This window comes from Corvus kubaryi, unplaced genomic scaffold (genome assembly GCF_017639235.1).
Source record: "Corvus kubaryi isolate FWS band 111438036 unplaced genomic scaffold, C.kubaryi_AGA036_p1.0 37396, whole genome shotgun sequence".
Classification (NCBI taxonomy): domain Eukaryota; kingdom Metazoa; phylum Chordata; class Aves; order Passeriformes; family Corvidae; genus Corvus; species Corvus kubaryi.
Window position 1 is genome coordinate 26092650 of NW_024581135.1, and position 17568 is coordinate 26110217.

Sequence of the window (17568 nt, forward strand, 5' to 3'; positions counted from 1 at the left end):
TAGTTTGTCCCTCGGCACGCGCCGTCCGTCTCGCGAGGCTCGCCGAGAGCTCGCGGGGCAGCGGGCGCCGTGTCCTGCCGGTGCCGCGTGCGAGGTAACAGCAGCGCCGGGAGTCCCGGCCCGGCCCTTCCCCGCCCCTTCCCGCCCGGCGCTATCCCCGCCGTTCCTTCTGCGTGATCCGAGCCGATGCGAAGCCTCCGAAAGACCTCTGTCCTTTTGTACTGTCCCGCCCTGTTGGGCAGCGCTCCCAGGGCCAGCGGGAAGTGATCCCGGAACCCAGCGGCTTCTCCCCGGCGCCGGGAGAGTGAGCGCCCGCGGGTGTACCGTGAGGGCGGCTTTCCCGTGGGATGGCAGGCAGGCTGGGACAGGCTGGCGGGCGGGATGTTACCCGCTGGTGAAGGTCTGCAGGGACCCTCCAGAGCCCTGTCGGGAGACGTTTGTGCCTGGGGAAACGTCATTTAGGAAAACACTCTGCTTCCCACCAGAGCTCTCAGGTAGAGCAGCAAAGAGGAGGCAAGAGTTGATGCCCGGGCTGTCCTTGTGCTGAGATGTTTGACTGAAATGTTGGAGACCAAATAAAAGCCTCTCTGCAAGCCATTTTCCGGGGATCTTTGATCAAGTCTTCTCCCTTCCTGTAAAAGTGCATAGATTTGGCAATGAAACTGGGGGAATTGAAAGTCTGGTAACTAATCCATAATTTTCAATTGTTTTTACAGATGAGTGATCTTGTGCAGTTTCTCCAGAACTGTTTCCACTGGTAGAATGTCACCGGATCCCTTACTTTGAGTTGATGTTTCAAATCTATTCATGAGGCATTAGCAGAAATGAATAATAAGATAAGTTATTTGTTAAATACTGTTAGATGCGTGCATAGGTACAGTTCTGTGCTCACTCCCAAATCTTCATCCACAACAAGAAAACACATCTTATGGATTGGCAGATACAGGGATCCCTTGGGAAATGTGAACTTCAGGAAATTACTGTTAAATATTTTGCCTTCTCTGCATGGATCATCTCTTCGATTTCTATCTCAAAAGACAGATGTTTTTAGCACAGGTGCAGAGGCTTTGGTAAGTGAGAAGGCTTCCCAGAGCTCCTTGGAAGTTGAAAAGTTGGATGGTTCTGAGAGCTTCAAACCGAAGCATGTAGAGGATCGCAGTGACCTGTTCTTCACCAGTCTCCGGAAGTGCACCTGTCCTTGCGACGCGCTGGACTTGGCTGCAGAGGCGGCTGTTTCCATTAAGCACTACACAAACTGTTTAACCATGGCCTGGAGGCTCTTCAAAAACCTGTCAGAAGAGCAGCAGCGCTACGAGAAGCAGCTGATCTTTGAGCACCCGGCTTTTGTGAAGCTGTGCCAGCAGCTGCTGCGCGATGCGCGCAGGATGACGCGTGGGGACCTGGTGTTCAGCTTGCACGCCGTGGTGCACCTCGGCGTGCCTCAGAACACGCTCCTGGTCCAGACTTTGGTGAGAGTGTGCCAAGTATGTATGAAAATCCTTTTCCTAAATTTGGGCTGAAACCTCATGGGTAATTCTGGGAGGCTGTGCAGCATCAGAGAGAGTTGGATTATATCCCTGGTTTAGTCTGATGTTCCATGGAAACAGTTCCCGTAGTTCATTTGTGTGGACTTCTAATTTCCTTAACTTTAGAAACCACTGCTTGATTTCGAATTTAAAAGAGAGGAGAAGTCTCAAAAATCATTACCCTTTCAAATCAACTAAATTTGACTGATGTGAGACCCTGTGGAGTCTCTGCAGGATTAAAGCTTGTAAATTGACTTTTGAGGGGAAAAAAAAAATGGCAGGTGCAGAGTAAGAGTGGTCAGTTTTTCTTTTCTGAAACTTTTACTGGTTTGAAGTAATCTGACATTGTCAAAACTTTTAACAGGAGAAGCTCAATCAACTTGATAACCGATGCATCTCAGTTTTGGCAACTACTTTGGCAGGGATGGATAAAGACAAGAATGTGAGCGCTCTTCAAGCTGGATTACAGTGAGAAAAATATGTCTTTCATGTGTTCTTCGTATTTAAATGTTGTTTGAATGCATGCCTGTTAGAAATCATCAAGGGTATGTCTGCACATAAAATACATCCTGTGGTGTTAGGATTTAAATGATCACATGAGATAAGAGCTGTGCTAGACAGTGTATTATGGCACTGTCGTTGCAGTTTCAAGGAGGAGGGCTTCCGATGGTAAAGGGTGCTAGGCTGGTCCGCAGGGGATTGTGTTCTGACTGCAGCTCCACTAGTGTAGTTTTTTTGTGATGTTGATCGAGTCCTTTCACATATCTATCCCTCTTTTATCTGTATGCAGACAGGAGGTGATGAGACTATCTTACTTAGGGACATATCTTATTTTTCATGATGAAAAACATTGTTTAACAGCCTGGGAATATTTTCTTTTAGTTTAGTAAGTAAAAATTCAGATGAAGACTAGTTGTATCCAGCAAGTGCCTCTGTGTAGTGATTTATCAGAATAACTTCTTTGGCTGTAGTGAATTTTTTCTGGGCCAGTGTGGTTTGTGTGTGTGACCAATCTGCTCACTCCCATGAGATTGCTTTTACTGAAGCAGTCACAAAACTTGCCGTGGATTAGTACTTTTGACCCTGTATCACATTCTGCTTTGAGAAAGTGGAAGTGATACCCAAAAGCCAGGTTCCCCTGGAGGCACAGGTACACAGTTCTTAAAAGCTGGTGGAAAGCAGGCGTCCCATCTACAGTTCTCTGTCTTGATGTCTGGAACTCTGGCCCATTTGCAGGGATGAATTTCAGACCAGTGCACTGCCTTTGAAAGTGACACTTCATTTTTTTGTAGGCATATTTACCTGTATAGGTATATTTAAGGGTGGTTCAGACATAACAATTACAGTACCACCCACCGAGCCAGAAAAGGAGGTGCTAAGAGTGCACTTTCATCTTGGGCATATAATCTCTGTGTTACCTCCTTCTGTTCTTGCAGCCCACAGCACTGCTTGTTTGGTTTCATTCCTAACTTGCATCTATTTGTTGTCTGTGTCCATTCTTGAGTTTCCTGTCTGTTTCAGAACTTGCCTGCCCATCAGTGATTTAAAGATAAAAACATGCAATTTTCTTTTTCTGCAGAAGGGTGATAATTCCTTGAGGCTTAACAGCACTCATATTTGCACTGTCACATGTGCAGTCTGGTCAGGTGCCCCTGCTGTAAGTGTATCAGCAGCAACATTCATCTATCAGGATTAACATTAAGAAAGCATTTATAATTATTTCCATGTGTAAAATATCTGTGCTGCAGCTACGTCACGTCGAGTTATGCCAACATTTCAAAAAAAAGGAGGTGGAAGAGGAGCAGGGGATTACAGCTTTAACTTGGGGGGTATGTCAGTGAAGAAGAATGGGGCTACTTACCTGTTTCTGCTGGAATGAGAAGAGCTCTTGTGTGTGTTTTTCCATCAGGTTACTAGTGGAGCAGCGCATTTCAAGTATCAGAGACATCTTTATTCTGCAAAACCTGATGAAATGCCTGGGAAAAGATGCTCCAGTTTTTCTGAAAAAGAAATTAGAGGTAAAGTTAGTTGGAGGCTCATTTTTACTCCCACAAAAGCCTATGCTCTTGCATAATTTATAAATTGTGTATGGTTCTTTGCAGACACCGAAAGAGAAAATGTAATAGCACGGTAACTGTATTTGCTATATGCATCATAGTCCAGCTATATCTGTAGGAAGAACTTATATTTGGAGGCTGGTAACAGAAGGAATTGAGGCAGTAAAACATCAGTGCCTTCACCTCTGTGCTGGCCACGTGGTGTTCCGTAGAAGAGCTGACAGGCTGATTCCTCATTCCCTTGCCCAGCCTGTGACTGAAGAGAAGGTGACAGAAAACTGGTCTGTGATGGGGCTGTGTCCAGTAACTGTAGGGGGCTGGAGGACTGGTGGGAGTGAGATGCCAGAACTCCCCAAGCTCATGGTCTTGTTTTTCTGTGTATGTGAAAGGTCTCCTGGGAAGTACAATGGCTGGGAGCAGGCTGCAGGTTTTATGGCAGGGTGTCCTGGGTTTGTGCCCTGATGTAAAAACTCTTTTTGAAATCTTCTTTCAAAGAGGGCCTGCTAGTGTTTTCATCACATAACTAAGGGCTCTGATGTCAGAGTTTGTAATAGCATTCATGAAACATCATAAACTGAGAGGAAAGTAACATTTGCACTTGTTAACTGAAGGGAGCCCTTAATTTTCTGAGCCCACAGGGTGCTATTTTTTTACAGTGTAACTTCTTATCATAGATGCATTTTGTATTTAACCTCTGATACATACACAATAAAAATACTGTATTTTAATAACCAATATACTTTGTAGTTTCATTTGTAGTGTCATTTATATCAATCTAATTACTGCTTTGATAAATGAAATCTCTCGTGGCGTCAGAGCTGACCTTCCCTGCCTCAGTGCACATTTGTAGCTGGGTGTTTGTATTAAATACAGGCCACTCACATACTATTGGATCACTTTGGAGGCTTACAGCTTTCATGCACATGCAAAACCATAATTGGACTAGTATGAACTTTTAAGTTAACCCTGTCTGTTTTATTTCTGCTACTTTCTTAAGAGTTGGTAGAAGATACGTATTCACAGTATTTGGAAATGACCTTTACTGAGACTTTTTTCTTTTAAAATAATCAAATGAAGGCAAATTGCTGGCAACTTGTGTATTGACATGTTTCTAGAGCATTTGACCTGCTATAATTGTGTATTAAGAAATCAAGAGTAGATATTTTATGCTTTTACTGTTTTTTGCTTCTTTTTCTTTCATATAAATCTGAACTAAGGACTTTGGGAAAGTTTTGGTGAAAATGTCTTCACCAGAAAGCAATTATAATATACCTGAAGAATGAAGGATTTAATAAACTCTGGTTCACTTTAGATGGCAGCTTTGAGAGAAATAGATGGTTTGACTTTTCCGAATGCTCTGCGTATGTTTTTGGCTCTTGCTGCAATGAATTACTGTTCCCTTCCAATCCTGAATGCCTGCAGTAAAAAGATCCAGGGTAAGAAAAAAATATGTTAATTAAATTTCCCTTCTGTATACCAAATTCCTCCTAATTATTGTCTCATCTCCCTTTTCTGATTTCCTTTAAATCTCAGGAAACATCTTTGTTTTACAGGATATTATAGTTATGTGGAGCCATTTGACAAGCAGCAGGACAGAAAATTACTGATCAATAATAAAAGCAAATAGCTCTTGTCACCTCTGCCCTTCTTAACATTTACCTGATTTGCTATTTTTCTTTACATTTTTCTGTACACAGGATTTAAGAAAAAGAATTTAATTCTAGCAAGGAAAAGAGATTTCAAATAAAATTTTATAACAAATCTGAATTGGAAATTGACAACTTACAGGATGGATTGGCAACTTGGTGTGATTACTTGGTAAACTAAAGGGAAAATAGTGTTTCCTTGATTACTGGATTTAATTATTGAGTACTGCTTAATAATTAACCTCATGCTGTAGCCCATAAAAACATTAAATGAAAGCTAATGCTTTCACCTCTCTCCATACCTTTCCAATACATTGCTTAATTATATGTGGTTAGTATGTGTTGATTCATGCTTAAAATATGTAAGAATTTGTGTCTCAGAAAGCATTAAGGTAGCAAAATAGCATTCTTAATAGAAATGACCCAGAAGTGTTGAGGCTGCTTGAACAGCCTTTATGTGTCCTGGTTGTTCATACGTGTTAGGACACAATGTTTAATCGCACATCCTGGCTTCTCCCATGGGACTTTGACCACACTCAGGACACAGGCCAGGTGGCATACGCAGAGGGGACAGTGACTTTCTTCAGCATTTTTTTTAGTGCATGCTGAAAATCAAAAATCCTGGAACAGAAGACATGCTGGGAATACAATCTTCTTGCTTATTTTGTTAATTTGTCCCCTTTTGCTGATTAATGTATTGTAGCTTGATTCTGGCTCAGTTTGGTTTCTTCTGTCTCTCAAGTTTCTTCATGTGTTTTAGTTCAGTTGAGCTTTGCTTAGCTAGTCTCAGTCTTCCACAGTTTCTTATCATATTTTTCCCCTCCTCCATCCCTTAACCAAACTGTTCCCCCAACATCTCAGTGTCTCCAACCTACAGCTCCCATTGCTTTTTATCATTTGTCCTTCTTTGATCTTCTGTTACAGAAAATGTCCACGATGCTCCATTTCGGCAGTTAATTCTCGTTCTGGAAGCTTGTCACACTCTCCAGTACCGTAATGTAAATCTGTTTTCAGCATTAGCAGGCTATGTTAATTCTACTGCCTACCTTTGGGACAAAAGACAGGTAAATTATTTGAGACCAAATAATGTATAGTGGTACGAATAGAGTATCTGATGCTTCTGTCTTAGCTTTCTTCATGTTTGTGCTTGATCTTTGGAGAACAAATTTGTATGAATACCGATCTGATGAAGTTGATAGTTACATTTTTAAAATGCTGTTCTATTTATTGATAAGTAAAGAAACAAAAGTTTGGAAAAATTTGCTTTCATTAAAAAATGTGTTCTATGAAGTCAACAGGTAGGATCAACTTCACTGGTTTTCTTGACTTATAAAGCTGTATTTTCTTTTAGATTTTCCTTTTTCTCTCAGCCTGTGAGACACTTGGCTTTCAGCCTACGGAGTTGCTGGAGATTTTTACTGAGAAGGTGACAGAAGACCCTGAATTCCTTAACTTGAAAAACCTTTTGATTGTTCTTCGAGTGTATTCACGACTCAACTATGTTCCCAGAGTCCAGAAGCATCTGTAGGTTTTCATTTAGAGTGCCTGATAAAATGTTATAGTCATTACAGAGTAATGTAGGGCAACTAGTATTTGGTTTCATTTGTGAAAGAGCTCATAATCCTGTTTAATTAACCTGTAAGGTAAATTGCTGTGTCTTTCCACATTTTTTCTGAATATGATTTTTTTTTTCTTTAACTGAAAATAAAGACCTTGGTTCTAGACTGACCAGGCTACTAAATCTGTTGATAGGTAGCTGTATCCTCAAAGTAAGAATCTAGTGTTAGATAACACAAAATACAATGATACAAGATAATAAAGATTTCCAAGTTGTATTTTTGTTTGAAATATGTATTTTATATAGCCTTATTTGTGTTTTGAGATACTTTTCTTGTGCTTTTGGAAAAGGTTTTTTGAGACTCTTCATAGCTGCTTGAATAAGTGCCTGCCTCAGATTTCCAGCACAGAACTGCTGAAGGCAGTGTATTCACTTGGCATCTTAGGATATCTTCCCCACCATGCACTTGATGTGCTGCTGCAAAAGGACAGCAAGGATGAACTTATACTGTCAGGTCAGACCTTACTTTGTCATGTTCTTGTTTTAAACAGGATGTCTGCCTGTGTATGTAATTGGTTGTAACTGTGTTAAAAGATTCAAAATTCAAGAACACAAGCATGATTAATATTAAATTTGAAGTACTCAAGACAAAGTTAATGTAGTGATGGTGATCTGAGTGACCTGGGCCTGCACTAGGGAGTCAGGCTTATTGTCTTGAGCTCCATGGTGGCAACAGTTTAACAGTAGGTGTGCGATTAAATGCGAGAGGTGAAGATGGGATTTGTGCAAATGGTAGAAATGTGTAAGGGACAGGAGTTCTATAGTCAATAGATGTTCAGGCATTTTTAAAAACATAGGAAGTCTTAACCTTTGCAAACTAACTTTAGTACCTGGAATCATGAGTAAAAGTGGGATTTGGAATGCTCTGAGTTATAATAAGGTCCTTGGAATGGTTTGTAGAAGAATTTGGTTTCCACGTTACAATTTTGTACAGCTAGTAGAGTAGTCAAGTCGAGTTTGCTGTACTAGAACAGACTACAAATGATAATAAAATGAAAAATTCTGTGGGATAATACATTGTATGTAATATTTTTTGTAACCTTTTTCAGATGATCTTAAAGAACAAAATGCAGTGATGCTTCGCTGTGTGAAAACATGTATGGAACTTGACAGCCCTTCTTTCACAAAGCCTGCATTTGTGCTGACTGAGAATTCATCCTCATTAGTATCTCTTAATCTCAGAAAGGCTCAGGAGGCACTGACAGAACTTCTGGGAGGCGAGAACATGTTCCGGCAAAATGTTCGGCTGCCATACAAATATCATATTGGTATGAAGCTATGTAACTGTCATATTATTTTTAATATGGATTTATAGTCCCCAAAGTAATAAGATGGTAATAAATTTGCATAGGGTGCAAGTGATTAGAAGTTTAACACTTTGAAGATAGTCTTTTAACAAATGATGTCATTGATTGGTGAATCTACTTTTTATGATGCTTCTGTTAAAGTTTTTAATTCCATTTGCTATAACTTTTACATTTTCTCTTATTTGCAAAATGCTTTGGACTTTTTTTAGGCATCAGCAAGTAGATGTTAATTGTACCTAAATCCAATGTGGCCAACTTCGAGAGAGTTGACATTTTAATACAAATCATGTTAGAAACAAAGTCAAACAGCAGCTGCCTTTTGTCCTCTTTTGTTCTCTTTTGTTCTCTTGTTTCTTCTCTGAAGTTCTGGCTAAGATTTAGGCTCTACTTTCATTTATGAAATGGGATGTGACCTTCTTTTGGTTTCTCTTATGTTTTGCTAGTGCCTTTTTTTTTTTTTTTTTTTTTTTGCCAGCCACCTCACCTAGCTTACCAGTTTTTCTGTATTAGTAATAATTTTTTTCGTAAGTATTTCTAGTAAGGAATTGGATTGCAGGAAAATCTGAGTAGGCGTGACAGACTGTGATCAAGAGTCGTTTCTTTAAATGATGATTTCACTCCATAAACTTAAATCTGCAGTTTCCAGAAACAAATTTATTTCTTCTTGAGATGGGCAAGCTATAACTTTCTATTTGTTGCAGGGAGGGAAAAGCTATCAGTAATAATTCAATTATTAAGAGAACAGCAATTAGAAACAGACCAGTGGTGGTGTCTATTAACTTTTTCAAATGAGCTGTTCAATTTGAACAATTTCAACAATTAATGGGTTCAAATGAGAACATTAATTTTAACCTCTTGCAGAGTTAAATGTTTTGTTGTTTTGTTTTCAGATTTTGAAATCAGAATGGATTCAGACAGAAAGAAAGTGCTCCCCATAGTTGCAACTGATGATCATCCTGACTCACGTGTTCAGAGGTGTCTTTTTTTGACTGCATATTTTTTCTAGCAGGCTAGTTTTCTTTGTATGTGTCCCATTCAGTTACTTCTTTGGTTCACTGATTTGCAGAAGCAAAGTAAATAACTCAGTTGTTATCTGTGCTTACTGGAATATGCAGAAGTTGCCGTGCCAGCACAGAGCAACAATCCGTCCAGCTCGATACCTTCTTCCAACAGAGGCTAACACTTAACATTTCAGAGAAAGAGGCAGGAAACATCACAGTGATCTGATACTCTCTTAATGAATGCAGATAGCAATTTTTTTAAAAGTATTTGTCCAATTAGACATTCAGTTGTTCTCTCAAGTCTCAAAAATTTGCATCTCAGTGGTATGTTATGGCAGTTAATTCAGCTACTGAAATATAATTTGAATAAAAAGGATCATCATATCTACACTTTAGGTGATTAATTTAATCTTGTGTAGAAGAATGACCTCTCAGTAACTGAAGCAGGACATACATCATTTAAGTAATACTTAAGCAGAATTGGGTAACACTTAACATTTGTCTGCTGGATCACTGCACAGCAATGTATTTTGTACAGTTTGCTTTTCAATAAAAGGAGAGCTGGTGAATTGTGTAACAGAAACTCAGTGTTCCAAGGCATTCAGCTTTCCTCACCCTTCCAAGCAGGTTTTTATGGCAGGAAGTGATTCTGAATATCATTAGCAAAGGATCAAAGTAAATGCAGAATCTGTCAAATTAATGGAGAATGTTGAATGATCTATTTCCTTCTCATTGTGGGAGAAGTGGAGATTTAAGTACTTAATTCTGGTGTAGGTATTTGGGTAGATGCTGGTGCCTCTGTGAAGCTCATGGAAGAGAAGAGTCAAAATTACTTAAATCTGAAGAAGGAAGAGGATAATGACATTTGTGCAGTCCTGCTATTTGTGCCTACCAGAAAGACATGTATATTCTGCACTGTTAACAGACATAATTGAGTCGTTGTGTTATAAATTATTATTCTGCATTTATACAGTGAAGTCTTCCCTACTCTTCTTGGTTGCAGGTTGGCTTTTCTGTTTGCTCCTATGTCTGCCTTCTGTCTGGGCACAACACACCCCCAGGGAAAGCTGGCAATGAAGAAGCGGCACCTAAATAAACTGGGCTATCATGTGATTCTGGTAAGAAGAGTCCTGTTACTGTCTCTGTTTTGATCCTGTTATCAGCACAGTGATGAGTATGTTTGGTAGATGAGGCCTTGTTCTACAAAGCATGAAGGTTCACCAGGAATGGGAGGCTTTCTCCAGAGTGGTAATTGTGTATCATTTCTAGTTAGAGGGCAGTGGTGGTGTCACTAAGGGCGAAAGGAGAGGGGAACTCTAAAAGACAAGCTACTACTTACTATTATCAGTAAATAAATAGTTGAGGGGGAAAAAATCAAGCCATGAATTGCTTTGTACCTAAGAAACCTATGTGTCTTTGGCTTATTTCCCTGATTTTTATAGAATAAATGATTCAAGCGAACTTGTTTTCAGAATACAACAACTTCTATGGCCTTCTCATCACTGAGCACTTGGTTTGTAGGACAGGGTAGTTTGGACAATAGAAATAATGTACTTTTTCCTTTTCCTTTCTTACAGATCCAGAGCAAGAAGTTTCAGGAAATGACAAAAGAAGATGCGGTTGAGTTTTTGAAAGGAAAAATTTATTCAGAAGATGCTGTATCTTTTCCTGAAGCAACTGTGCAGGATAATAATTAAAATAAACTAAGAGTTTTGGGTCTTCTGATTTCTCTTTTTCCTGTGTAATTACTGTAAGGATTTTAACAGAAGAGATAAATAGTTTTATTCACAACTGCCTGCTCCACCCTATTACAGAGTAAGAAAAGTTAGTGAAACGAACACTGCCTGCTGATAGTGAGGGTTTTCTTTTGTGAAGTGGGAGCAGATTTTCTTTAGTGGAAGGAAATAATTAATCCAAAAAGCACCCTGACATCTATTGCTGTTACAGTGTCTTAATTTAATCTGTACTTGCTTCCCCTCCCGCATACCCCTCATCAGATTTCTCTCTTCTCTTGAGCTGGGCCAGGGAAAAGATGTAACTATGTCAAGTGCTATTGGAACCTGGCCTATAAGTAGGCACTAGAAGGATTCTCTCTCAACATCCTGTGTAGTTCCTTATGCAGAACTATATATGGTAAATCAGTAAATAACTAAGCCTAAGTGGTATATTAAAAGATCTGGTTATGTAGAAAGTTTCTGAAAAAATCAATCTCGCTCAGTTTTCAGAAGTTTAGGCCAGTAATGATTCTGTTTGCTGTGTGCTTTTTTTTTGAACCCTGTGCTTCACTGCTGCTGTAATAGATTTTGGTACTTCTCAGTACAAGAACACAGATCTGCCATGCCTTTATAAACTGCCTCCCGTTCTCTGTTTCTGATATTAGCTCTACTGCTGTTCAAAGAGGTGTTGCAATACTCAGATTTGTTCGTTACACGCTGTGATGCATCTCCACTGACCTGTTACGTAGTGGTGGAATTCATTATGTTGTCAGTTCTAGAACTGCAAAGCAGCTTTGGACCTTTGATAGAAAGGAGCAGAGTGAACTGATACATCTTTTCTGTTCTTGGTAACATGTAACTGATAAAATGCATTTTGTTCTGCTGGAGTTGCTGAAGTTTCCGACAACAGCTTGCTTGTTTCTGTGGCGTAATCAGATCTTCACTCAAAATTTTACTGTAGCACAGTCACAGGCCCATGGGCATGAAGGGAAACAGGGAAATAGCAATACTTTCTACAGTGACTATGTGCTACCTAACCGTGGTGCCCTTGCTTCACTTGCTAAGCTACAAGCACAGTGTTCTTTGTCTTTCTGAAGTAGCATGGACACATGGTTAAGGTACTACAATGATGATAAAGAAAAGGTATTACAGTAATGAGATAAGGTGGAAAGAAACAATATGCTTGGAAAAATTCACTGCCCAACTTTTTGTGGGACATGTAGATAGAATATGGTGTATATTTATAAAGGAAGCAGCGCAACCAAAGCAGCATTGTCACTCTTTCTGGCACAAAAAGCAGAGAGCTTTTCAGCATTTCAGTCTCTGAAATGCAGCACATGCAGAAAAACAGATTTGATGCAATTGTAAAACTTAACAGTCAGAGCAGACATCACCTGCTTGACTTGATGAGAAGTTTGTTATGCTCCATTTTGGATCTTCTGCTTTAAGGAAGCATTGTCTGTGAAGCAGAGTAGTCAGTGCCATTCTGTTGTTCTGAGCTGGACTAGTGGTCTCAGCCTGCACTGGAGGATGTCTGAAATATTCTGTGCTGGAGGGCCAGGTAGCACACAGAGCTGTGTTTGAGAAAGCACTTGGTGCTGCTCAAGCTGCAACCCTGCAAACCAGTACTGCAGTGTCAGCCATGGCTCTTGCCTGGGCTGGGGAGCTGCTTCCTCCAGCTGCTCCGAGCTTTTCAGTTGGGTCCTCAGTCGTAGGTACATAACTTCAGGGGCAGAACTCAGGCAGAGGTGCCAGCAGCCTGGACAGAATTAGCCACTAGTGGGCACAAAATGACATAGCACGTTATTAAATTAGCTAATCACTATATTCTTTCTTTCTTAAACAGCTTGTAAGTAGGTAGAAATTTAAACAAGCAATGTGGAAGTGTAGTAGTCTGCCATAAGGATCGGATCACCTTGCTTACTAAAATTTCTTGCTCTATGCTCTCTCAATAATTTACGTCATTCCTATGTCATTTACACTGATTCAGAGTTCCAAGTAGTATGTAGGTGCTGCCAGAGATTCAGAGCTGTGGGTTTCTTGGATCTTTACATATGCTAAAAAGCTACTCTGCCGAAAATAAACTTAGGTTTTTCAGGTGTCCAATTCACATAGTAAGGAAGATCTAATCCCCTGTTCTGTGCATTACAATCTATATTTAGAATACCATTCTCCTCTCCTGAATCATTATTAAAATTAGTGGGAGACTCACAATGAAGATCAACAATAATTATTTTGTGTCTGTAATTATGGGGTTTGTCACTGCATGGAGTGCTTGGTGTGAAAGGTGCAAAATCCTCTTTTTTAAGCCAAACAGGTACAAAATGGATGATTTTAGCTGACCTGCCAATAAGGCTAACTGGAGATGTAAGCTGCCTCTTTTTCTACCATTTTCACAATCTGCCTGCAGATTTGGGAACATGTATTTCTAACCTTTATTCACACTTGGAACACTTTGTCAGTGCAGTGGCTGGAAATTGTTTCTCAATGAGGAGTGAGGAACAAGTAAGCTGTATATGGCTTTATTTCATACAGTCCATGGGTGTATCTTATTAATGGATGGAACCCAGACATTTGCTGTGATGTTTGACTGACTAAAGGTATTTCAAGGGGGTATTGAATCTGTAGCAAGCCAAGGTTCTCAACTCCTTGTGAAATGAAAATAGATAATTCATTAAGTAAACTAAATTGCTGAAGCAGGGGAGGATTTTCAATGAATTGAAGGCTTGTTAAAGAAAGTATAGGGCTTAGAGTAATTATATACCAATTACTTAAAGACAGTGAACTCAGCTGCACAAAGCAACCATATATTTGATCAGACTCTCGTAGGAAGACACTATATTTTATTCCTGGGCCACAAAGAAGTCAGAAAATTAGAAGCATACCTTTCCTTCACTCTGAGCTATGAAATACTGGACCTAAGTATTTGTCCTCGTCATCTCAAAGAAACAGATACTGCCTTTTATGATTCCTGGTTTTTACATGCTGCTTGCCATTAGACATTATTTCATTCATAAATCTTGTCTTATTACAAAACAGTAGAATGCCATGATAAAGCTGGATTATGTGGTAATTTTTTCCTTGAGAATAAGGCATATACTGTTCATCCTGTGAAATCTCCACATCATCTGAAGGCTATACATACAAAAGGGTGACAAGGTTAGATCATTGTCATATATCACACAATCAAAAAGAAAACATTGAGAGAAGGATTTACAAATACAAATTATATAGCAAATTTCACAAGGATCCATGTTAAGCATTGCAGGATGTGTGAACAGCTCTAAAATGAAAGCAAGAAACAGGCAGAAGATGTGGGCTGCCGGGGTCAGGAGGGTTCTTGCATTAACAGAAAATAAACTGATATCATCTGAGCAAAAATGAAACCAATTTTGTGAATTAATGCAATATGAGAACAGTGAGTTTTTGGAAAAACAAAATTTCTCCATAAACAGCTGGATTTGCAGACCCTAATGATCTGCAGTTTTCTCCTGCTTGGATTTCTCATGTCTAAAACTACTTTTGAACCCTAACGCCAGCCTTCTCAGGGTATGAAATTTTCTGGCCACTCATTTCACAAGAAACATACAGGAACTCTCTTTAAAATTTCCACCTTGGTCTCAAAACGATAAAGTTATTCATAAATTAGTGGGAAAGAGGGACTAAAAGTTAATTGCAAGAGTGTGATTTTTGTTAAGAAATCAGAATCTAAATAAACTGGATATTGATTTAAAGCCTGTTTCTCAGGTAACTGTTTCTGCATGGACAAGAGGTTGAATAATGCTCTGTATGCAGAGACGTAGAGATGTGGCTCTGGTTAATTGGTAAAGTCAAGAAAATACTAGGACTTCCCTCTAATGGGCTTTTTTCCCCCTCTCTGGTCATTGCAGTAAGTATTATTGTATATTACCATGTGTTAATGTTGAGATACTCTCTTTGCACACAAATACCAATGCACCTAAGTTTGCATGAATGAGGTTCCAGTTTCAATATTTCTTTACTGACACTAGAATATTGGAATGAAAATAGAACTGCAGGTGTTTTGCAAAGATCAAAAAAGGTGGAACATTCACTCCTAGGTGGAATGTGCTGAAATCAGTTCTTTCAGAACAAGAACAGAGCCATAGTTATCTGTTGGTTGTGAAGGGACTAGGGTACTTAAGCATAGGTTTTACTGAACATATAAATCTTGTGGTATTGAGATTTTTTTCTAGTAACCACAGTGGTTTTAGTAGTTCTGTGCTGTTCATCTCTTTTAACTGATGCAAATATAATGGAATTCTGAACTATGTTTAAAATCAGTCCTTCTAGTTGTAGCAGGTTTCTCCCATTTTTCAGTATTTCTGGACAACAACAGTATAAATTGAAAGTATATGAATGTGGTGGCAACTGTAAATAGCCACCCAGAAACAAGAAGAAGGAGAATTTGTATTTGTCTGCAGCAAAAGTCCTTGTGGCCACAGATAACCAGTGAGCTTTTTGTTTCATCCTGTTTCCTCTCTCCAGAAATGCTCCTATGAGTACTCCAGTAACATTGTTGCCATGGCACCTATTCAAACCTAGATAAGCTCTTGCTTTATGAAGCAAGATGAAATTGTTTTATAAACAGGAGAATTTATTTTCACTTTTCACTGCTATAGGTAAGGGACTCCATCCATGCCTACAGACAGGGGCAATTTTAACTGAACACTCCTGATTCTTGAGTAGGTGCCATAGTTTATTCTTATCAGTTCAATCCACAAGGGGCACTTCCTAAATCTTCTGTATTTCCCTGTTTGATTTTCATGGATTTTGCTGCACGTGTCACCTGTGCTTGATCATGCTTTAGAAAGGTGGGGAAGCATGTGGAGACTGTGGGGAAAGGGGGAGTGTCTCCTCAGCTGGTTTGGGTTAAAGTCAGGGCACTACAGCAGATATACACCAGCTGACACAGTGGCTTTACAACTTCAAAGCAAAAAACTTCAGGTGTTAAACGAACAGAGTTTTCTCGTTCTGGAGGAGGGAGCAGCTGGTGAATTGGCCTTGGACTGTACTGAGGCCGGTGTAAATAGCAACAATTGTCACTGAAGTCTTGATTTGTGCTGACACAGATGAGATGTGATTCAGGAAACATACAATGGCCTGTTGTGGAGGAGCCCACATCTGAAATGTCATTCACATAATAAAAGACTATTTAATCTTTTAAAATATATATATTGAAGAACAATACTGGGTGGTCATTTGCCCTTTGTGATTGTTCAGCAGTTAGATATCAGCTTTATCAGAACAACAGGCAGCTCATTGGACACACAGAACTCTCCAGAAGAGACAAAAGAAACTCACATCCTTTGCACACTGCATTGGATGGGGCAAAAAGAGGGCAAAGATGATGCATTTGTATTTCTTGGTTTAGAATATGCTCCGTTTTGCCAATGAATGCTTTGTCCCAGGGACATGCTATCTTCTAAATGAATCTTCAGTCTGGGTCACTTCTGTATAAATGTAAGGAGCATGATGGATATCTGAAAAGTAAAGCAGACCAAAAAAAAAGTGTGTGCATGTGTGTTTGGAGATTTGCTTCATGTCAGTCTGTGCTCAAGGAGCAGTACAAAATGGTGAATCCCTCACTGATGCCAGCAAGAAGACTTTCTTCTCGGAAGGCAGTAATCCCCCCAAAAGGTAGTACTGAGGAGGATGAAGGTGGGTTCAATTTCGGCTGATGAAGAATAAAAAAAAGAACTTTCCAAAATTTCCGCTGTAGGTTTGACATTCATTTACTGCACCTAATAACTCAGTATTTGAAGGGGAAAAAAGAGAACAATGAAGGTATCAAAACCCCTCTCTCTGAACAGAGATAAAATGATCTGACACTAAGGTAGTAGTCAGAGACATGGGGAATCTGACTTCAGCACCCTGCTTGGCACTGCTCATCTCTCTGCTCACAGGAAAGTCACTGAGAAGGTCCTCGGGGCACACCAGATTCCTGGTTCTGCACCCATCTTGTTAGTGTATGACTCCAAGGAATGCCTTGCTTGGCAGCAGAGGCACAGTTCTGAGGCCAGGTGTCTGTGTTCCTTGTCCGTGTTATGGGGATGCCCCCATGTTGAGTTGCTTGGATTTATAAGCTCTCCCGGGCAGAGTTGGCTGATGTTTCAGATCCGCTCCTCATACAAAGAGTAGAAACAGTTCAGACACGAGAGTGGAGAAAGTCTTGGCTGCCTTTGCTGAAGAACCCCAAAGCTCATGACCAATGCAAGCCATGTCAATAGCCTTACTGCAAACCTACCCAGCCATGCCACACAACAAGCACTTCAAAGCTACACTACCCAGTCCCTTACTCAGATACCATTAGCAGCAATTATTTTTAACAAAATCACGCACCAAAATACAAGATGCTTCCACTGCATGTCACATCCATTCATACACATCACACTTCAAACCTGGCTTACAAATTCTTTAAGGCTCATTTGCAAAAATACACTGGAAATTCTACTGACTGTAAGTTACACAGAATGGATTTGTTTGGCTCAGGCAAGACCCACTTTGAGATCTGTCAGGTACTATTGACCTCATTAATGATCTCTGAGATTCTTCAGGGACATCATAAGCATTTTTAACAGTTTCACACAGTGGTTGAGGGGTCTGGAGCATTAGTCCCCTTGCATGGCCACACATACGTAACTACATGCACACAAACAATACATTCATGCTCAGCAGTG

The 17568-nt window shown here is 39.9% G+C and overlaps 1 protein-coding gene across 3 annotated transcripts; it reads left to right on the top strand.

The window, feature by feature from the left end:
- The first annotated feature begins 18 nt into the window (after nt 1–18).
- FASTKD2 (FAST kinase domains 2) lies at nt 19–10880 on the top strand. 3 transcript variants are annotated; one of them, XM_042040665.1, is made up of 12 exons: nt 19–94; nt 717–1484; nt 1891–1994; nt 3436–3544; nt 4896–5019; nt 6154–6293; nt 6581–6753; nt 7138–7301; nt 7897–8115; nt 9045–9129; nt 10159–10273; nt 10733–10880. In XM_042040665.1, the coding sequence occupies exons 2-12, from the start codon at nt 825–827 to the stop codon at nt 10850–10852; spliced, it is 2013 nt and encodes a 670-aa protein (XP_041896599.1). In that variant the 5' UTR covers nt 19–94; nt 717–824; the 3' UTR covers nt 10853–10880. The 3 variants fall into 3 exon arrangements, with proteins under 3 accessions (XP_041896599.1, XP_041896600.1, XP_041896598.1); XM_042040666.1 differs by lacking the exon at nt 19–94 and adding an exon at nt 104–494; XM_042040664.1 differs by lacking the exon at nt 19–94 and having other exon boundaries at nt 104–1484.
- Nucleotides 10881–17568: the final 6688 nt, after the last annotated feature.

Coding starts and splice junctions, on each gene's coding strand:
- FASTKD2 (XM_042040665.1), top strand. CDS start 825: ATGAATAATAAGATAAGTTATTTGTTAAATACTGTTAGATGCGTGCAT. Junction 5,020..6,153: donor CTGCAGTAAAAAGATCCAGG/GTAAGAAAAAAA, acceptor CTTCTGTTACAG/AAAATGTCCACGATGCTCCA. Junction 10,274..10,732: donor TGGGCTATCATGTGATTCTG/GTAAGAAGAGTC, acceptor CCTTTCTTACAG/ATCCAGAGCAAGAAGTTTCA.